General features: G+C 39.5%; 2 protein-coding genes across 2 annotated transcripts in view; one reads left to right on the forward strand and one right to left on the reverse strand.

Annotated features, from left to right (window-relative positions):
* LOC137102679 (filensin) lies at positions 1-7,683 on the forward strand. Its single transcript, XM_067482435.1, has 8 exons — positions 1-484; positions 1,877-1,937; positions 2,211-2,306; positions 2,998-3,090; positions 3,885-3,998; positions 5,127-5,347; positions 5,815-5,906; positions 6,159-7,683. The coding sequence occupies exons 1-8, from the start codon at positions 114-116 to the stop codon at positions 7,142-7,144; spliced, it is 2,034 nt and encodes a 677-aa protein (XP_067338536.1). The 5' UTR covers positions 1-113; the 3' UTR covers positions 7,145-7,683.
* A 3,192-nt stretch (positions 7,684-10,875) lies between these two features.
* Positions 10,876-25,145, reverse strand: part of pcsk2 (proprotein convertase subtilisin/kexin type 2) — a 29,211-nt gene continuing 14,941 nt past the window's right edge. Inside the window, exons 7-12 of the mRNA XM_067518832.1 lie at positions 24,512-24,600; positions 23,313-23,488; positions 20,400-20,615; positions 19,363-19,463; positions 16,286-16,513; positions 10,876-12,237 (exon numbers count right to left, since the gene is read on the reverse strand). Coding sequence (XP_067374933.1) covers positions 11,748-12,237; positions 16,286-16,513; positions 19,363-19,463; positions 20,400-20,615; positions 23,313-23,488; positions 24,512-24,600 — 1,300 coding nt within the window. The 3' untranslated portion in view covers positions 10,876-11,747. The remainder of the gene's footprint in view (positions 12,238-16,285; positions 16,514-19,362; positions 19,464-20,399; positions 20,616-23,312; positions 23,489-24,511; positions 24,601-25,145) is intronic.

The raw sequence follows: 25,145 nt of genomic DNA on the forward strand, positions 1-25,145 counted from the left end.
TCTAGTATGAGACAACCAAGGGTGAGCACCCGACTTTTCACACAATAAAGGTGCTGTAGGGGACAAAGCTCTCCAGGTATACCACCAGCTCAAGGGGATCGAAGCATACCATCATGTTCAAGACCACCTACCTGCATGAGGTGCGCAAGGAAAAGTATGAACGCTCAGACATCTTTGATGATCCCGAAGAGTCTGAATCCTCTGCAAGCCTCTCAGCCATCCAGGGATGGGAGAGCCTTCAGGAGCTCAACAGTCGCTTTGCCAAGTACATCAACAGAGCAAGAGTCTTGGAGCAGCGCAATGCAGTGTTCCGCAAGCAGCTGGAGACCCTGCAGCGGATGGAAGAGGCAAGCAGCCTCGAGGAGACCTTTAGAGAGCAGATTGAAGTCAACAGGCAGCGCATCCGAGAGCTGTCATCCGACAATGCCAAGCTGGAGCGAGAGCTGAGGGATGCTTGCCGCATGCTGGATGACTTTACCAGCAAGTAAGAGAGTGGACAGGGTCTGGTTTTATCTGTGTGTCAAAGATCCAACTTCCTACTAAGTCATGGAAGTTCATGACATTTGTAGGAATTGGCCTGATTTGAGAGAAAGTGAAACATTTAAGGTCAAGTTGCTGGTTCTGAAAAGGTGACAATTACTTCTCAATGATTATAGGAAGATAAACAGATAATCAATGTCAAAATGCATTTAACTATTGTATGGTTTCGCTCTTGTAAGTTACTGTTGTACTGTTTTATAGATATACTCAGGTGAACACTGCTGGAATCCGAGTTCTTTTTTCAATACTGTAACTCATTTGTATTACTCCATCATTAGGCTTCATAAAGTGGTTTGTCAGGTAATAAATGATAATAGTAAATTAAAGATTTTGTGAAAAACAAAAAATCACTTTGGCTTAAATTAGGATGGCGGTGGAGGGCCGTCCCTGCTGAAAAGTTCAAAATTCAAATTTCGAGAGGTGCTACTGTAAGTATGTTACACTCAAATCAAATATGAAAGGAAGCTTTAGCAGATGGCCAACTCTGCTTTATGCTGATTGTGTCTGTAATGATTTATATATGTGCTAAAGCTACTGTAAGCTATCTACCTCCAGCTAAAAAAAAAACACACCTAAAAAGTACAAACTTTATAATAACTGAGACACCAAAATAACATATATTGTCATATAGACTCATTTATATTGACAGCAGCTCTATTAATCAGCGTCGGACTGTCTTTAGACATTTTTAGAAGCAACATTGATCTCCATAAATATGTGATGTTTTACAACAGATATTTTTTTGGTATAAAAGTGGTTTAAGTGAACACAATGATGTCTGTAAACTGTCTAGTGTAAAGAATTTAAATACCAAATCCACTACTTACAAAAGTCCATTTTTATTCATATTTATTTAATTAGGACAAATCAATCTCAGAGGCAAGCATCTCACAACTTGTCCATTAAAATCTAGATTGTCTGTTTCTGTTTTTTTTGGAAAGCAATAAACAGATATAAACAATGTTTATTGTAATTAAGATGATCAACTCTTTATTAGAAACTGGAACCACAATCGAATCTCCTCCATACAAGCTGCAGAGCCTCATTAAAGTATTGATGAATTGAGAAGAAAATTAATCGACTGGTTGAATCAGCTGGTGAAGAGTGCTGAATTACAGCTTGTGTCCTTTTTGATTTACAGCTCTATCACAACAAACACAGGTGTTGTGCTTTACGAACCAGCTTAATCTGTCCTATTTTATTGTGAACACAACACACAAATGTGTTTAGACTCAAATGATGTACAAGTTGTGTCAGCTACGTATTACTGGACCAATACTATAGCCTGATGATGTCATTTTATAATAACACCTAACCCAAATGTTTTATGTTGCAGATATAGAAATGAATGTGATTATCAAGAACAGCTACGTGGCACATTGGAACACTTAAACAAGGTACTGTAATTATTCACACAGTCTTACAAAGAGAAATAGGTATTTTACTACACTTTAACATTTTTGTTTTTCTGTCCTGGCTATATTAAGTGAAAATGTACAGCAGCCATAGCTAAATAATAGCCATTTGCAATTTAATGATGAAAATGACTGGACACATGGTCAGGTTGGAATTTTCCACATTATTGTGTTATTGTTTGCTTTTGCTGAACTCATTACATACTGTACTGTGCTTTTCACTTTGTTTTTCTTTCCTTTCTTTTCCTCTTTAAGGAGGCTGATAGCGCACTGCTCAGAAACCTGGAGTATCAGATCCAATCACAGTTCCTGCGGGATGACATCAACTCCACCAGAGACAGATATAAGAAGGTCAGTGAGACTCAACTAAAAAAAGGAAGTTAATTTATTAATTTATTATTATTACAAAATTGCCCTTAGTGACACAAGTGAGGAAAGGTTTGCAGAGAGAAAATGCAACATGCTCCTCACAGCCACTGGCATACGACAGAAAAGCAAAAGGAAAAGACAAAAACTGAAACATTACCCACAGTAAGAAAATAGAGAAATGGTTTGAAGAAAATGCTGAGATAAAAGAAATTTAGACTGTTACATAATGCATCAGACACACTTTCCATATACTTTCTTGCCTGTGCAATTCTTTTACTTTCACCTAATGCTGCTTTGATAATAACTGAATGTGTGACTCTGCAATATTGAGAGAGCATATCAAAGGGCACTGCTTTTACTATATTATGTGTGAAAGAATAGGGAGGCTCCTCACATGAAAATTGGGCTTGTGGTCCCAAACGTATCCCCCAAGAGAGATGAATTATATATGCTTTATAATAATTATATTTAATAAGAGACGCTTCTTGCCACAGCAAAATTCCATTTTTATTTATAAATAAAAAATTATTAATGCATTTTAATGGATACTTTACTGTGACACTATGATGGGTTTGAGATAGTGTCAGTCAAAATGCAACAGTTTAGAGATTTGTGCTCTGCAGTGATGAATATTTAATGTGTTCTTTTTTAAATTATTATCATTTTCTTCCAGAACCTTGCAGAGATCCAGACCTATGTAAACATTTTGCAGCAGATCAAACAGACACTTCCCCTTGTTCCCACTGTATCAGTGAGCATCTCTGAGGTGAGATCACTTAGGTTGTGTGTGTGTGTGTGTGTGTGTGTGTATACACTGCAGTCCCTGGGGGAGAAGAAGGTCCTTGCATGTGTGTCAGCACTGGCTATGTGACTGAGGTTGATGAGGTTAGTTGCGTTTCTGTCCAATTCATTGCCTGTGCCTGCATTTGTCTGTTTTTTTTTTTTTTGGTTTGTTTGTTTGTTTGTAAGTCTGTTTTTGAGTGTGCTTGAATGTGCAAAAAGCTCAGACGATTGTCTGTTGAAGACTGTTTGATTAAACAGTCTGATTAAACAGTCTTCTTAGCAACAATAGGTAGGTGTCCGAAATGTCACCCGACTGCTCACTATCATGTGAACTACTCGTGTGTATAGGGAGTAGGGAATGAGAGAACGGGGGGTAATTTCGGATACAGCTAATGTTTTCTTAAAATGTCATATTACTCTATGCTTCCAAAAATGCTTAAATAATATGACACAAAATATTTGAAATGCTGAGAACTATTCACAATGATCAACAATGACCAGCTCATTACTATTTATTCACTTCCTGGATAGGGACACCGCAAACACTTTACACAGAGGTTTATTTTTAAGTAGATGAGCAGAAAACTCACTGCTGTGAACAACACAGTTGCTGTAATGTCCTTAAATTCAAGACTCAATCAGTGAGCTTTTCATATAGTGAGACTTCAGAGAAAGACTTGGCAGCCAGCTGTGTGAATTTGCAGTGAAACTGTCATGCTATAAAGACACACTGCGTTTCTCTGCATGTTTTCATTGATTTGTGTTCAATCTGTGAAGGAGCAGGAGAAGCTGCTGGCCCAGAGGAAAGTGCCGGCGCTGCAAAGTCAGCTGGAAGAACATAAGAGCGCCCTCTACCAGCTGCAGGCCCAGAAACAACGCCTACAGACAGAGGTGGGTCACACAGTCACCATGACAACAACAGGTTTCATATTGATCCGATGGATTTTTAAATCACCAAACCAGTATTAATAAGAAAGGCATATTAAATATTATACCTCAAAGGAACTTTTCTTTAGCAGACAGCTGAGACCAGGGCGAACTCTCTCTTTTGTGACCATAGTCACATAGTAAATATTGTATATTTTATAGGGCTATAACAAATATTGTACTGTTTACTCTGTACGTTACGGTTTACTCTGTACATTACCATATTTACAGATTCTGTGAATACACACTATGTCTAAAATCTTGAGAAAAGTCCATTTGGTGTGCAGTATTTTTACTATAGATAAAATTACTAAAAAGTTAAAAGCAAAAAGTACAGTCACAAGTAAATACAACAACTGTATATGTATTTTTACCACATATTGAATTTTCTGTTGCAGCCCGTATAATACCGTGTCAATAGTATATCAGATGCTGCAAATGCACCACTGGGTGTCAGTCATGGCCACCTTATGAAAGCAGGGTGGTACAGAAGAATCTTTTTGCCGACAAACATGGCAGATTAACAACCTTAGCAGGAAGCAGAAATTGTCGATTTTAGCAGAGAAGGGATCTTGAGGTGTAGGAGTAGAGTTAGGCAATAAGGCTGAGTGATTAGGGGAGCAGCGAGAGCCACGGGTCCACAATAAGCTCACAAAACAATCGATAATAACAAACTTCTAGAAAAAGTTTTTAACATGTGGCTAAGGTTAAAAGGGCACCATCATGGTGGCCCCCTCTAATCTTTGTCTGCAGACAGGTCCTGTACCTTTGGGATAGTCACTGGTTTAATGAAGGCATTGTTTCATAGTACTAAATGAGCAACACAGGATTGCTTTCATTTACTGAAGCACCACGTAATCTAATTTAGTACCTGCATTAATTTCTAAACTTCTGCTTTGTGCTAACAGGTTTTGACTAAAGACATATCCCTGCTATCTGTGCAGTTGACTTACTTACTTACTTGCTTTAAAATCGCATTATGAACTAATTTTATTATCATCGCTAACTGTCACACTTTTGTAGCTTGTTGAGGCTTTGTAATTGCATAATTAGAATTTTTCGATGAAACCTTGCATCTGTCTTTTCTTTCAGACTTCCATGTTGGAGCAAGCCATCAAAAACACACAGGAAAGTTACGACGATGAAATCCAGGTATACAATGAGAAAATTGAATCTCTGCGGAAAGAGATAGAGGAAGCTGAGAGGTCCCTGGAGAAGTTTACCAGTGAATGTCGCCACTTGGCCATGTATCAGACGTCTCTCCAGAATGAGCTGGAGAGGTACAAGAGGATCATAGAGAATGAAGATAACAGGTATTCTGCCTCCACCTGGTTGCATATACCAGCAGGGCCACACTTACACAAACATTCAAGGCCCGACTCAAGATGTTAAGTGTTCCCTTCATTTACGTTAAGTGTAAAGACAAAGCCATGTCAATAAATGGAGCACCTTACTGAGGGCTGACATAATGTAGACTACCAGTAAATATAATATTATCTTTAAGTAAATCTTTAAGTAATACTTTAATTCTATAATAAATATGAATATACAACCACAATTCAAAAAAGTTGGGACGATGTGTAAAACATGAATAAAAACAGAATGCAATTATTTGCAAATCTTATCTACCCATATTTAACCCATACATTTTAACATGAGTGGTTTCACACAAATCCACACAAATTGTTTATTCCTTAAAAGATTTTCCTTAAAAGCATAGCAGGACCGTTTAGTCTATGGATGTTGTATGGGTGATATTTAATCTGTCTCTTTCCTGCAGGTTGAATTCAGCGATAATTGGCACTCCCATTACCCTGTTCACCACCACTTACCGCTACACTCACACACCCACTGCACCACACAGGGGGAGAGGTAAGGGCAACATAAACACATCACAGCTGGTTTACATTGTGAATCACTATTGAGTGCAATCAGCTGCCATTGTTAGAGGCATCTATATTTTATCTTAAAGGTTCAGTCTTACAAAGATAAAAAGCTAATGATCATGCAGAATGATCCATTTTTTATCTTTAGAGTACATGATGTTTAGGTCTGTTCCAAAATTTTTGTCTTCTTTTTCTTCATAGTTCTAGCAAGTTAACTTGTGACTTAATTGCTGTCCAGATATCACCCAGGCTATCCAAGACATCACTAGTTTCAAGACCCGCCAGAAGAACCAGGCCAAGAAGATCCAGAAGAAGAAAGAGCTGACTCCCAAAGATGTGATGGACAGTGGCCAGGAGGAAAGACATGGGGGGGCTACTGGTGAGCAAGAAACCAAAGGGATCCCACCTGAGGAAGTTGAGGACAAGAAGGTGAAGAGAAATGAAGAGAGACCTGTTGTTTCTGGAGTATCTCCACAGGATGTCCCAGATGGAGCTCAGATCAGCAAAGCCTTCGACACTCTTTGTAACATTGTCAGAGACAGAATGAGGAAGTACAAGAAGCCTGACCAAATTACACACTACCCTGAGTTCTACACCAAGGGTCGGTATGTTCTTGTCACCGGTGAAAGCAGTTACCTAGATCCCTGCTTCTACACCTCGACACCATCAGCTGGCCACATCTTTGTCACAATCAGAGATGAAATGATTTCTCCCTATCAGCCTTACGGGCCCAGGCCCTCTCCTCCACCTTCTCAGCCCAAGGTGGACCCCAGGCCTCTCAGTCCAACCCTGCCCCCTAAGCCAGGAGAAGGAAAGGAAGATGATAAGGGTGAAAGAGGTGACAAAATTGGAGACAAAGGTCAACGTAAAAAAGAAGAGCCCCACCCTCAGCCTACAGACCCAAGCCCAGTCCCCTCACCACCTTGTCCAATCTCTGACCCTAAAGGTCCCACCCCACCTGCGGATCAGAGCAAGAAAAAGAGGGATGATAATGACCCAAGTGGGCCTGCTCCCAAGCCTGCACCTCGTGCTGCTAGCACCAGCTCCAGCTCCAGTTCCAGCACCAGCTCTAGCAGCTTCACCCCAGAAGCAATGAGCTATGAAAAGCTAGAGGTGGTGGAGTCTGTGGAGAAGTTTTCCAATGGGCGCAAAGTTAAAGGTTATGAAGAGACTTCTGTGGTGGTGGAGACCCTGATTGAGAAGTCCAGGAAGAAAAAACATTGAAACCATGTCACCAGTTTCCTAGATGGACCAGGTCTTCTAACCAAAAGAAAATATTGACCTTGCTATCTGATGAGATGAATAGCACTGTTCTTCAAGCTGCAGTAATGAGACCAATGTTTTTCTCTCTGAGAGAACAACCATGGTTAAAAGACCAACTACACATTCCTGCTTTGATATTCAGCGCTCTTACATTTGCTTGCAGTCTCTGGTCTTGAGTCCAGATTACTTTTTGCTGGTTTCATGAGAACTGCTGTTGTTGTTCAACCTATAACCAATACTCATGGAATGAGTCCTTTACTTTGTGAAAACTTGGGACAAAGCCAAAGCCCCATGGGACAAAGCCCCATGCCACCAATAAAAACATCCTAAGAAGAATCCTAAGAAAGTTGTGCCACCCTTCTTTCCCCTTTGAAGTCATTTGTTTAATTGGATGCCACTGCCTGCCCTCAGCATAATTTTGCTGTGTATTAATTTGCTTTGATATACGGAAAAATAAAATAAGATTCAAACATTAATTAATACCTTGTTCTGTTTGCTTTAGATATGTGCCAATGCACAAAAATACACAAGTATTTCAAAAGCCTTGTATGCATGTGCATGTGTGTAGATACATTTTATTTGGATTATACAACCCAAATTCAAAAACTGTTGGGATGATGTGTAAAATGTCAATAAAAACGCAATGCAATCATTTCCATATCTCATCAACCCATATTCTATTCACAATAGAACATAAACAACATATCAGATACTGAAAATGAGATATTTTACCTTTTCATGGAAAATATTAGCTTATTTTGAATTTGATGGCTGCAACACATGTCAAAAAAGTTGAAACAGAAGGAACAAAATGCTGGAAAAGTAATTGCTGAAAAAAAATGAAGGAGCATTTGAAAACTAATTAGGTTAATTGGCAACAGGTCAGTAACATGACTGGGTATAAAAGTAGAATTTCAGAGAGGCACAGCCTCTCCAATGTAAAGATCATCAATCTGAGACAAACTGCATCTAAAAATTGTGTGACAATCTCAGAACAATGTTCCTCAATGTAAAACTGCCAAGACTTTGAAGATGCCACCATCTAAAGTAAAAAATATCATCAAAAGATTCACAGAATCAGGACTATCTCTGTTCACAAGGGACTAGGCTGAAGGTCAAAAATGTGTGTGACCTTCTGACCCTCAGGCAGCACTACATTAGAAACAGGCATCACTATCTACTGGACATCACTGCATGGGCTGAGGAACACTTTCAGAAATTACAGTCTTTGAACACTGTGCAATCCACAAATGTAAATTAAAGCTGTATCATGCAAAGAGGAAGCCATGTGTGAACACAATCCAGAAACACTGTCCTGTTCTCTGGGCCAAAGCTCATTTAAAAAGGTCTTAGGCAAAATGGAAAACTGTTCTGTGGTCAGATGAATCAAATTAGAAATTCTTTGTAGATGCTGTGTTCTGAGGACTAAAGAGGAGAGGGACCACCAGTATTTTTAGCAGGACAGTTCTAGAGCCTGCATCTCTGATGGTGTGGGGCTGCATTAGTGCCTATGGCGTGGCCAGCTTACACATCTGGAAAGGCTCCATCAATGCTGAAAAGTACAAAGAGGCAATACAGGTGCTGGTCAAATAATTACAATATCTTTACAAAGTTGATGTATTTCACTAATTCCATTCAAGAAGTGAAACTTGTATATTGTATACATTCATTCCACACAGACTGATATATTTTAAGTGTTTATTTCTTTTAATTTTGACCGAATAAAAAACCCTGAATAAAAAAGATGACCATTGACACCTTGCACAAGGAGGGCAACACACAAAAGGTCATTGCAAAAGAGCCTGGCTGTTCACAGAACTCTGTGTCCAAGCACATTAATAAAGAGGCGAAGGGAAGGAAAAGATGTGGTAATAAAAAGTGTACATGCAATAGGGATAACCGCACCCTGTAGAGAATTGTGAAATGAAACCCATTCAAAAATGGGGGGGGGGGGGGGATTCACCAAGAGTGGACTGCAGCTGAAGTCAGTGCTTCAAGAACCAATACACACAGACATGGGTTTCAGCTGTCGCATTCCTTGTGTCAAGCCACTCTTGAACAACAGACAGTGTCTGAAGCGTCTCGCCTGGGCTTAAGAAAAAAAAAAGGACTTGACTACTGCTGAGTGCTCCAAAGTTATGTTCTCTGATGAAAGTATGCTCCCATCCAGATGTCTCTTTCAGGGATATTTCGGCAAGACAATGCTAAACCACATACTGCATCCATCACAACAGAATGGCTTTGTAGGAGAAGAGTCGGGTGCTTAACTGGCCTGTCTGCAGTCCAGACCGTTCACCAATAGAAAACTTTTGGAACATCAAAAAACAAAAAAATCCGGCAAGCAAGGCCCAGGACTGCTGAGCAGCTAGAATCCTGCATCAGACAGGAATGGGACATCATTCCTCTCCTAAAACTCCAGCAACTCTCCTCGTTTCTCAGACGTTTACAGACAGAAGGGATGCTACACAATGGTCAACCCTGTGCCAACTTTTGTGAGATTTGTTGCTGCCATGAAATTCAGAATAAGCTAATGTTTTCCATGAAATGGTAAAATATATCAGTTTCAGCATCTGTTTATGTTCTATTGTGAATAAAAAATGGATCGATGATATTTGCAAATCATTCCATTCTGTTTTTATTGACATTTTACACATGGTCCAAACTTTTTTGAATTAGGGTTTTACAGGAGTAGCCATGAATTATTACCTGATTTGTTTAATTAATACCCAGTTAAGCTAGAGAAAGTATTTTAAGTCTAATGGGAAGAAAATGATGAATGAAAAGAATAGACTAAGAGAGAGAGAGCGATTAGAAGTCTACTCAAAAATGTAGAATGAGATTTTGTTTGTAGTTATTTGCCCATTCAGCAAAGTCTAAGATTCTATTTCAGTGTCACTTTTAACTCAACTTGAAGCAGAAGGTGTCTGATAGCTATAAAATATGTGGCAAAATGGTTAATTTCTCTTCAGCAGGTGCTCTGTAATTATTTTAATTTTTCAATCTTTTTTATTCTGGGAAGATTCATTGAACACTGGCCACCCCTTTTTTTCAGGAACATCCCGACCACGTTCACACCCAGATTGGAGCCAGTAAAAATACAGTCTTACCTTTGGCCATATAGCAGGTCCAGTGGAGTGGTCGGGGTTAAGGGCCTTGCTCAGGGACACTACAGTGGTGTTGTGAGGTAGAACAAGCACTTTTTCAGTTGTCCCAATTAATCCTGCTACTTCAGTGGATAGGAACTGGTGACTGGTGGTCACCAGTTCATTTCTGTAACCATTAGACCACTACTGCCTCTGTCTTATATTTGCTCCATGGAGTGGGGAGTATACGGTATGAAAGTAGTGACAGTGTACTGGGTAGTAAATTAGTTAGCTTGACAACCAAATCAGTTAGCTGGAAAATACTTATGTTCTCTAAGGGAACTGTAGATTTGCATGTTCATTTTACATACGTGATCAAGATAATTCTCCAGTGGGTATGATTTTGCAAGGCAGATTTTCTCGTTTGTTTCTCAAAGAATACATTTTGCCATAAAGTCCTTGTGCCTTTCTTCTTTAAAGAATTGTGCTAAATCCAAGCAGCAAGCAACAGACAATCTTAATATGCAGTGAGATCTCTTTGTATATTTTGAAGCATGTTTGTCAATGCATCAGTGAAGATAATATGAAATTGATTCTCAGTACCTTGGCTTATGTATCTCATGCTTCAATTTTCAGGGGGCATTTTTCTTTTATTCAGACAGCACATTACACAGTGAAAGAAACATGGGAAAATTAAATGTAGAAATGTTAACAGGTAGATTGCTCAGTCACCTAGATGCTGCTTATCCTTCGCTTTCAGAATAAATATCAGACAGAAATTTTAAGACACTGCCTGTCCGCTGTCTTAATCAAGGTTTTTGTTTGTTCATTGAAATGAGAATTGCACATTGCTTTTACCCAGTGTGTTTGGTAATATTTTGCAAATCACTCAAGTGCTTTAATAAACAGCTGAATAGATTTATTTAATATACATCAAAGATTATGAAATATGAACTTAGGACCACAGGCTGCAAAATGAATCACACATTCCTTTTCTTGTTTATATATAAACAATGCATGTCACAAAAATATAAACAAAAAGAAGTATCACTGCTCTGTTTGCAAGATATTAAACTTTAAGTAGAATGACACAGAAAATCCTTTACAGTCACAAACTGTACAACAGTTGGCAGAAGAGGTGCAGGGCAGTTAAAGCAAGAGCATGAAAGAGTCGATTATATTTGGTTTATGTACAGTTCTGTAAAAATGTATGTGGTATTGTTTGCTTTCTCTATGTGGAACAGATTATTGAAGGTTATAGTTTTATCATGATGGATTACATGAAACATTCATTGTAGGTTGAGGGACAAATTGAAACACTTAGAACAAAAAGCAGAATAAATATGGGAGAGGTAGGAAAGGGGGGATGATGAAAGAATTAGAACTTAGGAGATGCTTTGGGATTTAGAAGATAGCGCAAGATTGCAGATAGGGAGGAAGATAAGAGAAAGTGAAAGACGTGGAAACATGCAGAGGGAATTTTAGTTGGTTTTACTCATCAAGCTCTTCAGACTTCTGTCTATAGCCTCATCTAGCTCCTCCTCCAGCTCCTCCTTTTTGGACATGGCAAGTTTGGACTGATAATCACGCACTATCTGGTCTATATAGGGGGCACTTTGTGTTCCATGCAGCATGAGAGTCCATTCCTTCAGGACCCCGCGCTGTGGCTCTTCACCTTGAAAGCCCACCTCCAGAATCCAGGTCCCACGAGGGTCCTCACCCCAGGTATGGGTGGTCATAAAGGGCCACTTGTCAAAGCCCACTTTCGAGTCATCGTCACGGGGCCTTCGGCTGAGCAGGATCGACTTTGTGCCCATGGGCGAGGTCATGTTGATGTTGAGGTCACCGCGGCGGCTGGCGTTGACAGTGACTACTGCTTGTACATGCTCCAGGTAGCGGACAAAGTTGTCTTTCCCCTGGCAGGCGTCAGTGGTAATAGCCAGGACCAACTTGTTGCCAGATTGGATTTTACTACAAAAGGAGAAAGACATTGAACAAGCTTAGACTGTGAGGCAGAAACACAGAGAATAGTCAAATAATATTATAATAATAATAATTATATTATATTATTATTATAAAAATTACGAAAAACAAATAAAAAAACTAAGATTCAATAAAATAATTAATAGAAAATGTTACAATAAACAGGTGTATTTGGCTATTGCTGTAAAAAGCAGTCTTTTTTTTTACACTACATACAATCCTCCTCCTGTTCTTGCAGTGACTACAGTAGTTGACCCATTTTCTACGATAGAACGATTCAAGCCAGACAAGGCATCACGTTTCTTTTCAACCTGACACCTCAGCACACAACAGCAATGATGACTGTCATGTCTGCTTGCTTTACAGTGTAATTTATTTCTAGTGAAGTGAATAAAATGCTCTACTATTTAGTCTACAATACATGACTGGCTTGTGTCCTAGTTTCCAGCAGTTTGAAGCTGACAAACAACAGTTGAATTTGTGTCACCTAAATCTAAAGACATGAAAGACATTTCACTATAAGGTTTGTGCACTTTAACTGAATCTTGTGTTGGCAATGATGCAAATACGATGCTCAAGCAAAATAAGAGAAAAAGCTGGAAACACTGGAAACTCACTGGAAAACTCTATTGAAGAAGATCATGGGATATGATCAAAGGCCTGAGTGCAGTAATCAAATAGACCTTAAGGTGAGATGATTTTTTAGCTACAATTGCCAGTAATTACACATTACCTCTTTACTGCCATACTGCTCTGGTGAGAGCTACACAGTAACTAATTTCCAAAATGATTAAAATTTATAAAGCAGAACCGGGCGTTTGCATATTATTATAAATCTTTGTGCATGTTTCAGTCTCTGTGCGTACACACCATTTAATTCATGGATCAACAGTTTTATGCATCTGGACTGAGGCCTTTCCAGTAAACTATGTATAACATGCCAAATACTGAACCCCTGAATTCTAAAGGTTCACAAGTGCATGGAGACACACTGCTGTTCTCATCTCTTTTAGGTGATGGAAAGAAAGTGTGAGAAAACAGCAGGGCAGGTGTGGTGACCAAAGGCTATGAGGAGGATTACAGTAATATCAGTATTAGAGGCCAAGGCTGCATCAGAGGTAGTGGAAAATGGGGTGTGGGGGGTGGGGTGTAGAGAAGACTACAGAGACAAGACACAGAAACTGAGCGAGAGGGACGTGCGGAGCAGCACTCAGTTTGAGAAATGATTAATAGAGCACTATGCTGAGCACAGAGAGGTGAGTGCAGCGATGAGTGGCTAAGGGCTAATTAAGCGAATTACTATTCCCAGAAAAACAGAACAATTCACAGTGGGGTATTTCACAATAAGTTACACCCTACATGCATGAAATCTAACAAAACCAACTATGAGAGAGCTCCTTACTGTTTAAAAACATGACCGAAACAGACAACTTTAAAGTCATGTTGGAAAACTTGCATTTTTTGTCTCCATCCTTATTGTCATTATCTGTGTCAATGCTGTTCGTATATGATAATTTAATTAGATCATTGTGTAGATGTGTAGATTTCACTTTTGACACCAAAACAATTTTGTGCACAGCAGGTGCTCAGTTCCCATCAGATAACATGCAAGAATAATTACAGCAATCGGTCATCGAGCGGGGAGAGGGATGCCTCTGAAGGGCAGGGCCAGTGGAGATTAAAAACACCCCACTGCACTGTGGGGCACTGTGTGCCAGCTCCACTGACAATAATAAGTTCTCCTCCAGCTAAGCAAGCTGCAGCCAGGCAGAGCCGCTATCAGATCAGTTCTGAGCAGTGTTTTTGTGAGCATAGCTATGTTGGTGTTTATTGCTTTTCTCTGGCAATACATTATCATCAGAGGTGGGCTTGTTGTAATTATGTCTCCACCACAATAGGCACTGGAGAAGCCCTGCAGAGCTGCTGTGGAAACCGTGACCTGATGAAAAATCTCACACAGCTAGTGACATATAATTTACACACATCCTACAAATAGAGACCATATTTCTAACTCATAAACACTACTTCAGCAAGTACTTATTCATCATGATATTTAAGGTTTCTCCATGTCTGAGCAAAAAGCTGACACCACTTTATGCAATCAAACCCTGCATAATCAGGTGAAGTCTAAAGTCACATCCACTGCTGAGTTTTTTATCTGGCACCTCATTCAACAAAAGAAAAACACACAAAACACAAAACACTTTCACATCCTGTTGTCGTGACTGCATCATCTCTGGAGCACTGATTAATACGGACTAAAATAAGTAATTGGAGGTGTTGGTGGTGCGATAAGAAAATAATACACAGAAGCACCACATTAAGCCAATGTTTTTTTACCTTCACTTACAGTACTTAAGCTTGTGAAAATGTGTAGTTCAGGCACACATATCTACACATGTGTACACCTCAACTTAGAATTCTCTCCTGGTTGTCAGTCAGTCTAATTGACAGTGTTTCCAGGGCATTACATGCTGGGCCATTTGTGGTGCTCTTCTTAGAGTAAAAAAGAGGGCCAGCCACAGGAAACCACCAGGCATCACACAATGGAGGTCAAAGCCTCAAGATAAGATAGATGGATGGATAACAGGGTTAGGGTCAGGGCAAGGCAAAGAGAATGGAAAGGAAAGGATGACAGCGAGGGAGGTGGAGGCACAGTGGAGAAAGTATCACAAGTAGAGATTGGGTGGATATGGGAAGAATACTGTAAGACAGAGATGTAACTTAATTAGAATGTTGTTTTTCACCTGCAAAATGTGAGTAGTTCAAACCTTTATGTGATTTGTTCAGTGACTTTTATTTTTATTACTTCCTGTAAAACGGAAGTTTTACAGGAAATGACAGTGAAATGACAGACAACATACAGGAAAACACAGAACTTAACGGTAGAAGACCGTGGGCTGTTAGGGGTTCAGCTCTTGCCCAGAGACACTTCAACATATAGCTAACAAGGTTGGTTTAATAATTTGTAAAATTTTGTAATTTAAACTTCTGTGTTGACTAAGTTTACTAATTTATCTTGATGTTAGCTTAGCGTAAGTCTGCTATACGACGCATTTACGGTCCGATATGATGTTAATTTATAGTTTTGCCTAGGTTTCCTTTTGTAGCTCTTACGTTAGTTTGTGGACACGACAAGAAACATACCCTCAGACCCTCTGTGAAGGTTTAACATTTTTGGCTGGACGCTTTAAGCCGTATGCCTTAAATACTGAAGATCTTTTCAGGAGCAGAGGCCATAAGGCTGGATTGTTATCAACATGTCATTCCACCCAAAGCGCTGATAGATACAGCCAGTGTTACACCATGAGAGAAAAATCCGATCCCCCGTGTCACTGGGCAGGAGCCAGTGTACACTTGGTACAAGTTGCCAGTCTATCTGAGGGCTACACAGGCAGGCAACCATTTAAAGTCACATTCACACCAGTTAACACCACATTGCCAGTTAATCCAACTGCATGTCTGTGGACTGTGGGAGGAAACTACAGCACTAAACCACTGTGCTGCCCCATAGGTACAAAGAATAAATTCACATCTAATAGACAAGATGTAGATTGTTCTTACATCCACTCCTTCTCTATCAAGAAATGAAACATCTATATTAAAAATGTAACAATAAACTGAAGATGCTTCTAACTGTTTTTCTTTGTGACATTAACAAAAGAAAGACGACACTGGATTTTTTTCAATACACAGTATTTCCAACTGTTTGCATTCATACAGAAATCCAATTCAGATGGCAAACCTACAACCTACAAACAAGCATATCAGGCTCTGTCGTTACAAATCTATCTGAAGAGACTGTAAGACAATCTTTGTATTATAGGATTTTATAGTGGACACTCCCATCACTGATGATTGATGTTTGAATGATTAAATCATTCAATTAGAGTGTATTAGTATTACAAACAATGATATGGGTGTGTCTCATGTTTTCCTTTTGATATCTTTGTAGGGATTGTTCATTTTGTGCACAATATAAAGTAGGTATCTAAAAAAATTAATAAAAATGACCATTAACAGAGATATGACTCACTGGTTCTCCTGAATGGAACCAGCTACACAGTGGAATCGTTCAGGAACCATTTTCCATTCCTTGGCCATTTTCACCATGCCGCCAGCGTCCAGCACACCATAGCCAAACAGGTGGTTGAACTCGAGGCCCACACCGTTCCTCCTCCACTGATGGACCTCATCATGGAGCTGATTCCTCTTGGAGGTCAGGACTGACAGGTGCTGCATGTCTCTCCATGTCAGGTTAGGGCTGAGGTGCACAATTAACCAAAATACATAAAAGACAGACAGATACAGGTAGGGTAGAGTGATTGGGGAGAGACAATATAATATTAGAAAAAGAAAGGCAAAATCTGAAAGTAACACAGCAACATAACAAACAGGCAGTTCATGGCCTCAAAAGTAGCAACAGAAAATAATTAGCTAAAATAGCAATACGGCAATGTGACAGAAAGACAAAAAAGGACCAGGCTGCTAAGATAACACAGCATAGCATTAAATAGCAGGTTAGCTATTAACAACATACTTGTGCAGCAAAGCAGAATGTTATATATGGCAGCTACTACAAACACACATGCAGACCACAGGGGTTAGAAACCACACGGACCTGTGATCATTGATACTTTACAATAGATGTTGTAAAATTCGTGCAGGTTGGACTAAATTAATGTGTGTAGCTCTGCAATTCAGCCTGTAACGGGAACTTTGTACTCCCTGGCGGAGGATAAAAGCTGAAGCTCACTGTGTAGGATGTGAGTGGCGTCAGACACTAATTCTTGTGCTTGCTTGGTCAAGGATTGTGCTTACATGAGCTGAAGGGAAGGATGGTTCATGACACCAGTAATTTTCATGGCAGCTTTAATTAACTGACCAATTTCAGCCTGACTGCCAGCTTCTCATACCAAGCAGGAATCATGTACCATATCACTCTCAAAGACTGCCGTGTAGAGGAGTAGCATAGGCCTCTATTCCGTGCCATAAAACCAAGGAATATAGTCTTTATTTCACTTTTAAGGACAGTGCGTGTCAGTGTAGTCAGCTGACTATGCATAGTTACAGGCATGTTTTCTCCCAGAGAAGGTAAAGGTTCAAAGACCATCTCCTTTTTCTCTTTCACATTGATCAAACGGTTTGGCATCACACTGGTGCACAGGTTTGTCAGCCTCAGAGTGATAAGCTGATGGGCTGCAATAGAGCAAGGATAGCTGTATCAACTGAAGCTTTAATTGCATGGTTTCCAGGATACCTGCATGTGCATCATTAGCACATACTGTGAAGAGGACACGGGAGGAAACACATTCATGTGGGGCCCTTGTGATGCTCAATTTGGACACAGAGACTTTTTGTCTCTAACCTGTTGTGTGTTGTTTGAATAAATAATTCAAACAACACACAACAGAAACAATAATAGAAACTATTAATGGAAGGGTTAACCTGCATCTCCACCAGGTTCTTGATTAATATGTGGGGCTGCGTGGTGTTAAAAGCTAGCCAATAATCAATTAAAAAAATAGGTGTACAGTATGTAAACTTCCAGAATACCATTGTAATTCTTTTTGTTTAGCACTTTAAAGTGTTAACGTGGTTAAAGCAACAGTTTCGTGATCAGTATTGAGTCTGGGGCAAGGAGATTTAGGGAAAGGAATAATGACCCACGTTTTCCAGAGGACAGTAATGGAATGGGAGTTTGCTTATCTTTTAAAGACTCTGGACAATGAAGGTGGTAATTCCTCTGCACGTCTGGAGTAAGAAGGCAGATTTTCGATCATGTGAACCTCGTGGGGAACAGCTGTCAGATTACTGACCTAAAGCCTGAGTTTTAAACCAAAGGTTTGATTCTTTAGTGCACTGGGTTTATCCTGATCATTGAAAGTGTGTAGGCTTTTTCTTGCAGGGATCATGTTAGGTATGGCTTTTAAAATACCCCATAGTTGTTTATGGTTGTTTGTGGAGAGGGAGTTTCATAACTGCCTTTATTTATTTAATCTAAGCAGACACTTAATAGTTCCTTAAATGCAATTTCCTGTATCCTGTCTTGTTTATCCAGTTAATGCATTCATTGATTCCCTTCATTAGCTATAGATTTTTGTTAGGCTATATTGTTATTTCTATTTGGGGAATAACATTATCCACACAAAATGTAATATATCTAAAAAAAACTGTGTCTGTACCTCAAGGCAGATGGTTGTCTTTGTGTCTCCCTCCATTATCTTGGCTGTGTGTAGTGACAGCTTTGTTCTGGCTGACTCACTGACTCCACATGGTTCAAGTGTGTTTGGGCAGTAAAAAGGCCGTGCACTCGTCTTAACAGCCTCGTGGGTTATTTGCTGCTGGACAGGGTGAGTATCCGCTCCTCCCAAATGCAACATCATTACTGTGTGTGCGAAGCAAACAGTGTTTCTTTACTCAGCTCGACTAGCTTGTGTTAGGTAATGGAAGCTGAATCTTGTCATGCTTTAATGTGAGAAATGGAGCATCTGAGAGAAAGGAAAGCCTCTCCTCTGGGGTTTGAGAAGCACTTATTCTCCAGGTTTTATACTTGTAATACTCATCTAATTACGTGTGGGAGGGTTAACTTAAGTGGCATTTATTTTCAATTATTTTCTGATCCACGAAGAACAATGTGAAGGGAAAAATTAACTGCAACATCTATGACAGTGTTAATGTAACACGACTGATGTTGACTGAAGCGCTCTCCATTAGCCTATAGCTGTTTTCTTTATACATATAGGAAGGGTTAGGGACTATAAATAAAATAGGTGCAAAGCCCATCTTAATGGTACGGCATATAAAACTGAAGCTTTTTTTAGCCCTGCGCTGAGATTTAAAAATCACTGATGCAAGGCTGTGACAAACAGAAACATGTGCTTGTGCCAGATGTGTGTCTGTGGCACAAGCACATAGTGTACTGTATGTACTGTACTTTGTGGGCAAGCAATTTTTTAAAATGTACTTTTATGTGATAAATAAGCAATTCTGTAATTCATAGATATCAATGTGGTATGAAAGCTCAAGGTTGTACTTGAGCTTGGGGTTGTACCATCTTATTCAATAATCAGAATTATAACAGGTGTGTGGAAGGGTCAGTAGAGCACGCACTTTGCCTCAAGGGCCAGAGCAAAGACGCCAGCTGCCTCTGGAGCTGCTGCTGACGTTCCGGAGTGACGCAGTGTGCAGTTCCCATACAGGTCTGTGGTGGCCTGAAATAACAAAACCACAAGAAAGAAAAACTCTTATTAGCTAATATTATTTTGGGCCCTATGTCAATAATAGTTATAATTTATATGACAGTATAATTTACTCAACACACAACTCACACAACAGCAGTGGAAACACTTTGTAAAAGCAAAATAATGCACATTGACTGAACTGTTACATAAACATGTCAGCAGACAACTTGTGTTTATATTTATTCAGTAAGCATTTATTTATTTAATATGGTGCTTAATTAGAAGTGATAACAGATTGACGGCAATTAGACGGGAAACCCTAGGGAAGACCTCTGTCAACAGCCAAAGGTGATTTGCATAAACACAAACACTGCTGTCTTTGTACATGGGAAGTTCTTTTTCCACGCACAAGAATGATCAATTTTCTATATATATGAGCATACGTTGTCCTAATATTACCCATCAAGGTCAGGCATTTATCATCAGTAAAAGGAAGCAAGCATCATCTTTCATGCTTCAGTTCCCCTCTTTTCAAAGATGGAATACGTTCTCCGTCCTGATTGATTCTGGTGACTCAGCCTGTAGGCCCAGGTATAGCCCATTTGTGTATGCTAGCGTCACTCTCTAGATTCACTTTCATGTCTCACTTCTTTGCTTTGTTACTTTGCTTTCCACTCATGTAGAAAAACATATAGAGTGAAGCATAAATTCTTTTCAAATTTGTCATTAAAAAACCTAATAATAATAAAGAGAGACCATGGCCAATGAAAATGTTTTCCCATGTCTCATAATAACATATTCATAGGTTGTATCTGTGATTGAATGAGAAAACATATTTAGATATGAAGCAGAGAAACAAAAAATATGAAATGTCCACACCTGATAAACTTTACTACAACATTTTAGATTTATATATTTATTCTTTCAGTTTTGTCACTGCAAGTATTTTAATGAAAACACACTCACTACGCCAGCCTCTGGGTTCCTTTTGCGTCCATTGCTGAACGTGGATGCCAGGGTGGAGGAGCAGCTTTCATCGTACAAGGCAGTGCGTCCATCATTGATAGCTGAGTTGATGGAGATAGTCCACATGCTCGAGGCATAACCATCGCAGTTGCAGTCGTCATAGCTACCACCATCTCCTGATGCCCACACATAAATGCTGCCTTTGCCTCCACGACCCTACAACAACATCATCATGATCATCAAATATATATGACCGTTCTACTGGGACTTAAATTAGTGATATGCAAATTAAGAATCTGGTGATCTGACTTGTAACTATACAGTTAGTGCAATTTTAGTAAACTGACACAAAATCTCTAAAAGGCATAGTCTTATTGTGCTAGAGCTAAACAAAGAATGTCTGCTTTTAAAAAGCACTATGCTATGCATGTTTTTGTTATGCAAACCAGCCCGTTTTTTTGCTATAAGTAAAAATACATTGCTTCCATTTGTCTTCTCCAACAAAGTGTAGTCCCATTGATTTAGCAAGCGCAGCCATAAAATTCAAAATAACCCATCCTAATAATGATACTGCTAACATTAATAATTGCAACACCTACTGTAAGCAATCAGGACAAACAAATGAATGTGAAGGCCTGTCAGGCTGTGGTATCAGAACATTTTCAAAAGATTTGGTGATAGTGATTCTATTACGTCTTTTTAGTTACAGCACTTTTGTTACAGCGCTTTTTAGTTTCAGGGTTATCGTAATCAAGGCACACAATATTAAAAGCATCCTTTGTCCTTCCTGGTCTATTTTTTTGCAATGAAGCATAATACTGTCGGTAAATTCAAACAGAGTAAAATGTCATCTTTGTTTCTGATTCACAAAACAGCTGACTGCAGCTCCATGCAGAGAGCGTCCTCTTCACCAAATGCTGCACCTGTTACCACAAAAGACAGACCATTTTCCCACGGAACAAAGGATCAAGTGAGGGAGGAGTAGCACGTCCTTCCCTCCATGATGCTTATTTAGGTTTAAATATTTGAGCTGAACAGAAGAGAATTGACCATCGTTGAGCTCCAGGCCTTCCACCTTCTGTCTACTGCATAATCTAAGTGTGTTTTATTTATATTGTGATTTGCACAGCACACTGTGTCATTTATTGTCATTAAAGGTGGCAAAACCACACCGTTATGTTTAAGATGCAGACTTAAAGCTACTCTGCTTTTGATATGACTTAATTTTTACATCTCAAATATCCTACACATTAGCTTATATATACGTCCTAATTAATATCTGCGGTGCAGATGGCAGAGTGGCTGCCTGCATGGATGTATTTGCACAATGAGCTACAGTCAGCTTTGCTCCTACTTGGCTAGCTTTCCTGTGAAAGGGTCATTAACGAAAAAATCACACCTGCCAGCATGTGGTGCATGACGATTAATCAAGCAAGTAATTGGCAGCGGTGCTATTAGCATGGCAACTGTATGTGTGTGTCCAACAGGACTGCCCTTCAACCAGAGGGACTATGTTTGAGCCCCTGCTGGCAGGTCTTAGAGAACTTTCTGAAGTGTCCTTGAGCAGGACACCAAACAGAATTCATAATCAGCTCCAGAAGCCCTGAAACTTCAGTTTGACCTTTAGATGTACGCTTAATTAATAGATTTTGGGGATGTTATAATCATTGCTTCTGAGACGGCATTTTGCAAGTACCTTGTCATAAACCAAAGTATTGGAAATTAAAATTTAGATGTAACCTAATAGGGGCGAGAGATGAAACCAAAAAGATGAACTTCGTAGTGGCACTAGAATCAGGCTGACACCAAAGCCTTTTAAATTGTTGTTCTTGGTCCCACGAATACAATTCTGTGCAATGCATCTAATAACTGTGGAGATATTGTGGTCTGCACTAACATGGTGGAAAACCGTTCAAATTCAACATATTGCCATACAAAAATGTGAGGAAATGCTTTGTTAGGTCTCTCAACATGTCAGGAATTGTAATTAGACCACTGACCATGGGTGAGAGTATAAAGCAAATTGCTGCACAATGCCAGATCTTAAAACAAAGAGAAAAATATGAAAACACACCTGGATAAGCTAACAAAAAGGAGTTTGTACATTATTAGACATGCTGTCAAATATTGTGACATAGTTTTACAAAAGGAAAGATTTTAGCAGTGTGAACTAAGTGGTTAGCCTCCAAATTTGAGACAGTTGTGGGTCAGGGGAAATTATAGTCTCTACAGAGAAAAGAGATGTTATGGAACAAGTGAATTCACTAACAACAGATGGGTGGACTTTCCGTGCTAACCAGCCCAGTGTGAAGTGAAGGAAAACTGGAGATGGTAAACTAATATTGCACTGTGCTAAATCACCCTGTTTGATATAGAAGCATTTCTAAACTTTGCCCTAGTGTCACTGGGTGCTTTTTGAGGTCTCAGTCCGAGGGCACTGCAAACCCAGGCCTCAATAATGAGTAACAATATATGAGCTGCTGGCCCGACATTTTGAATGCATATTTGTTAACGTGGCTTTGTGAAAAAGTAGCTGGACTGGATCAATTTGGATGTAACAATGTGTCTGTAACTGACAAGTTCTTTACAGCGTTGTATTTTTTATAAAGATTTTTTTTCTTTAACCTAATTATTTTGCTATTTTTTTTTAAATAAATTATATATATTTATTATTTGTCCTTTGCTGCTCAGATGCTTGTTAGTTTAATATTAAATGAGAAAAGGAAAAAAGAGCAAAACGTATACACAAAAGTGTATAGAGAGAAAAGCAAATAGTCTCATGCCTTGGGGACCATGCCATTCATTGTTTCCAGCAGGCCTGGTTATTTATTTTTAACTTGAAACAAATGGCATGTATCATTTAAATTTAGACCACTGTCTATTTTCACATATTTTTTCTTGTTGCCGTCTTACCTTGTTGACGCCATCAGCCATAGCCTGCAGGGTGAGCTCTCGGGGTCCATCCACCGTCTTGCCATCATCGGTTGGTCCCCAGCTGGCGCTGTATATGTCAATGATCTGGGGCATGTGGCTGATGGATGATGCTTCAATGATGTCAGTCATGAAGGGCTGGTCGAGCATCCTGATCCCTGAAAGAGTAGCATCTCTTCATAAATCAGAGGCTGATGCTCCTGATTCTGCTGCTATAACCCTGTATTTTAGGCTGCTATAAAATGGGTGATTTGGTTGTGCTAGTGTCAAGGTAAATTTATAGCATCTGAACCCTTAACAATAGCACAAAGTAATTTCATCTTTGTAGCAGCACATAAATCATCTAGTCAATACTCATTTTCTTATTCCTACATTGTCACTCCTAAAGCAAATTTCAAGAAAAATCAATAAACAACAAAAACACTGAGGTGTCTGGATTAATGGTGTTGTCCTTTTGCTACGTAGACTGAATTGCAGTAATTCTCTCAGTAGAGGTTATACAATTTAAATATGCTTCAAAACCAAACAGTGTAACACTGTTCTTCCACAATTACTATTTTCTATATAAGGCATTTCAGTTTTGTCCAGTCCTTTTGCATTACACGCTGACACTAAAGGTACCCTTTTCTGTTGATAATACAATATTTGAGACCTAAAGCAATGACATATAATATTCATATTACTGTAAGGTGAAAGTCCTTATATGAAGGTGGTCAGGGGGCAGTACAACAAGACACAGCACTTTCTCATAAGAGACCTAGGTTTTACTTCCGTGCGAGATGCTGTGTGCTTCAATAATAAGCCTTGCAAAACATAACAACAACACATGGTTCTTATAGTAGGGAAGTGTATGTGTGTGTAACGCTATCACCATTATAGGCACAGTGTGTCATTTTTCTTTTTGTGCCTAACCCTAACCCAGTTGTGTGTCAGAAAGTCTTGTCCTATGTTTAAAATTGTGGACCAGCGCCGTCCATAAGAGACGCCAAAAGACCTAAAAAGAAGCAATGTTTGACGCCTTGGGCAGCGTCATTATGTAATGCTGTGGGATGAAAACTTGTTGCACCCCATCTTTTTAATCTTTCACAATACCATTATCCACACTGCTGTTTGCCAATATTGCCGTCTGCTCATTGTTATTCTTCTCACTGTCGAAACTGCAGCTTTAATATGACACACACCTGCCACCTTGGAGTTGTAGGCGACTCCCACACCGCAGATGTTGTTGTTGGCTGCCGCAGACACCTCTCCCGCACATCGTGTGCCATGACTGATGATGGCAAAAAGGAGAGGTTATATTTTAAAGGGTTTTGCATTTATTTACACTAGAAGATAGGATTCTCAGATTCTGTGTTTAAATGCAACTCTTGTTGTGTGTCTCTATTAAAAAAAATGCTTTTTCTGTAGCCATAAATCAATTAGAATTAGCATCAATAATCTGTAATTCTGTGACCTGGAGACAATTAGCACATGGAAAGGCAACCAGTTGTGTCTACCCACTTGTTCATCCTTCATCTGGGTCCAGCTGAATTTCTTTGCACATATTAGTGTTTTGTGTGCACCATGTGATGTGTGTCTATCTCTTTGCTCCCTACAGGGACACTGCAGAGAGTCAACCCCTCTCTCCCAGCATGCTTTGCTACAGACAGGCAGCTATTTATAACATCCAGCTGATTAGCTAGCAAGTTGTCCCCGACAGTCAGCAACTGCTACTCTGGCAACCCCCCCATCCCACACACACGTACACACAAGGAACAGGAGAGCCAGAGGAAGAATACATTTTTTTTTGTTCTTCTTCATGACATGTGTTCCAGT

This window comes from Channa argus, chromosome 1, assembly GCF_033026475.1.
Source record: "Channa argus isolate prfri chromosome 1, Channa argus male v1.0, whole genome shotgun sequence".
Classification (NCBI taxonomy): domain Eukaryota; kingdom Metazoa; phylum Chordata; class Actinopteri; order Anabantiformes; family Channidae; genus Channa; species Channa argus.

Excerpts from the sequence above, each read along its gene's own strand:
- LOC137102679 (XM_067482435.1), top strand. The coding sequence starts at position 114 with ATGTTCAAGACCACCTACCTGCATGAGGTGCGCAAGGAAAAGTATGAA. Across the intron at positions 1,938-2,210 it reads CATTGGAACACTTAAACAAG|GAGGCTGATAGCGCACTGCT; the intron begins GTACTGTAATTA and ends TTCCTCTTTAAG. Across the intron at positions 5,907-6,158 it reads TGCACCACACAGGGGGAGAG|ATATCACCCAGGCTATCCAA; the intron begins GTAAGGGCAACA and ends ATTGCTGTCCAG.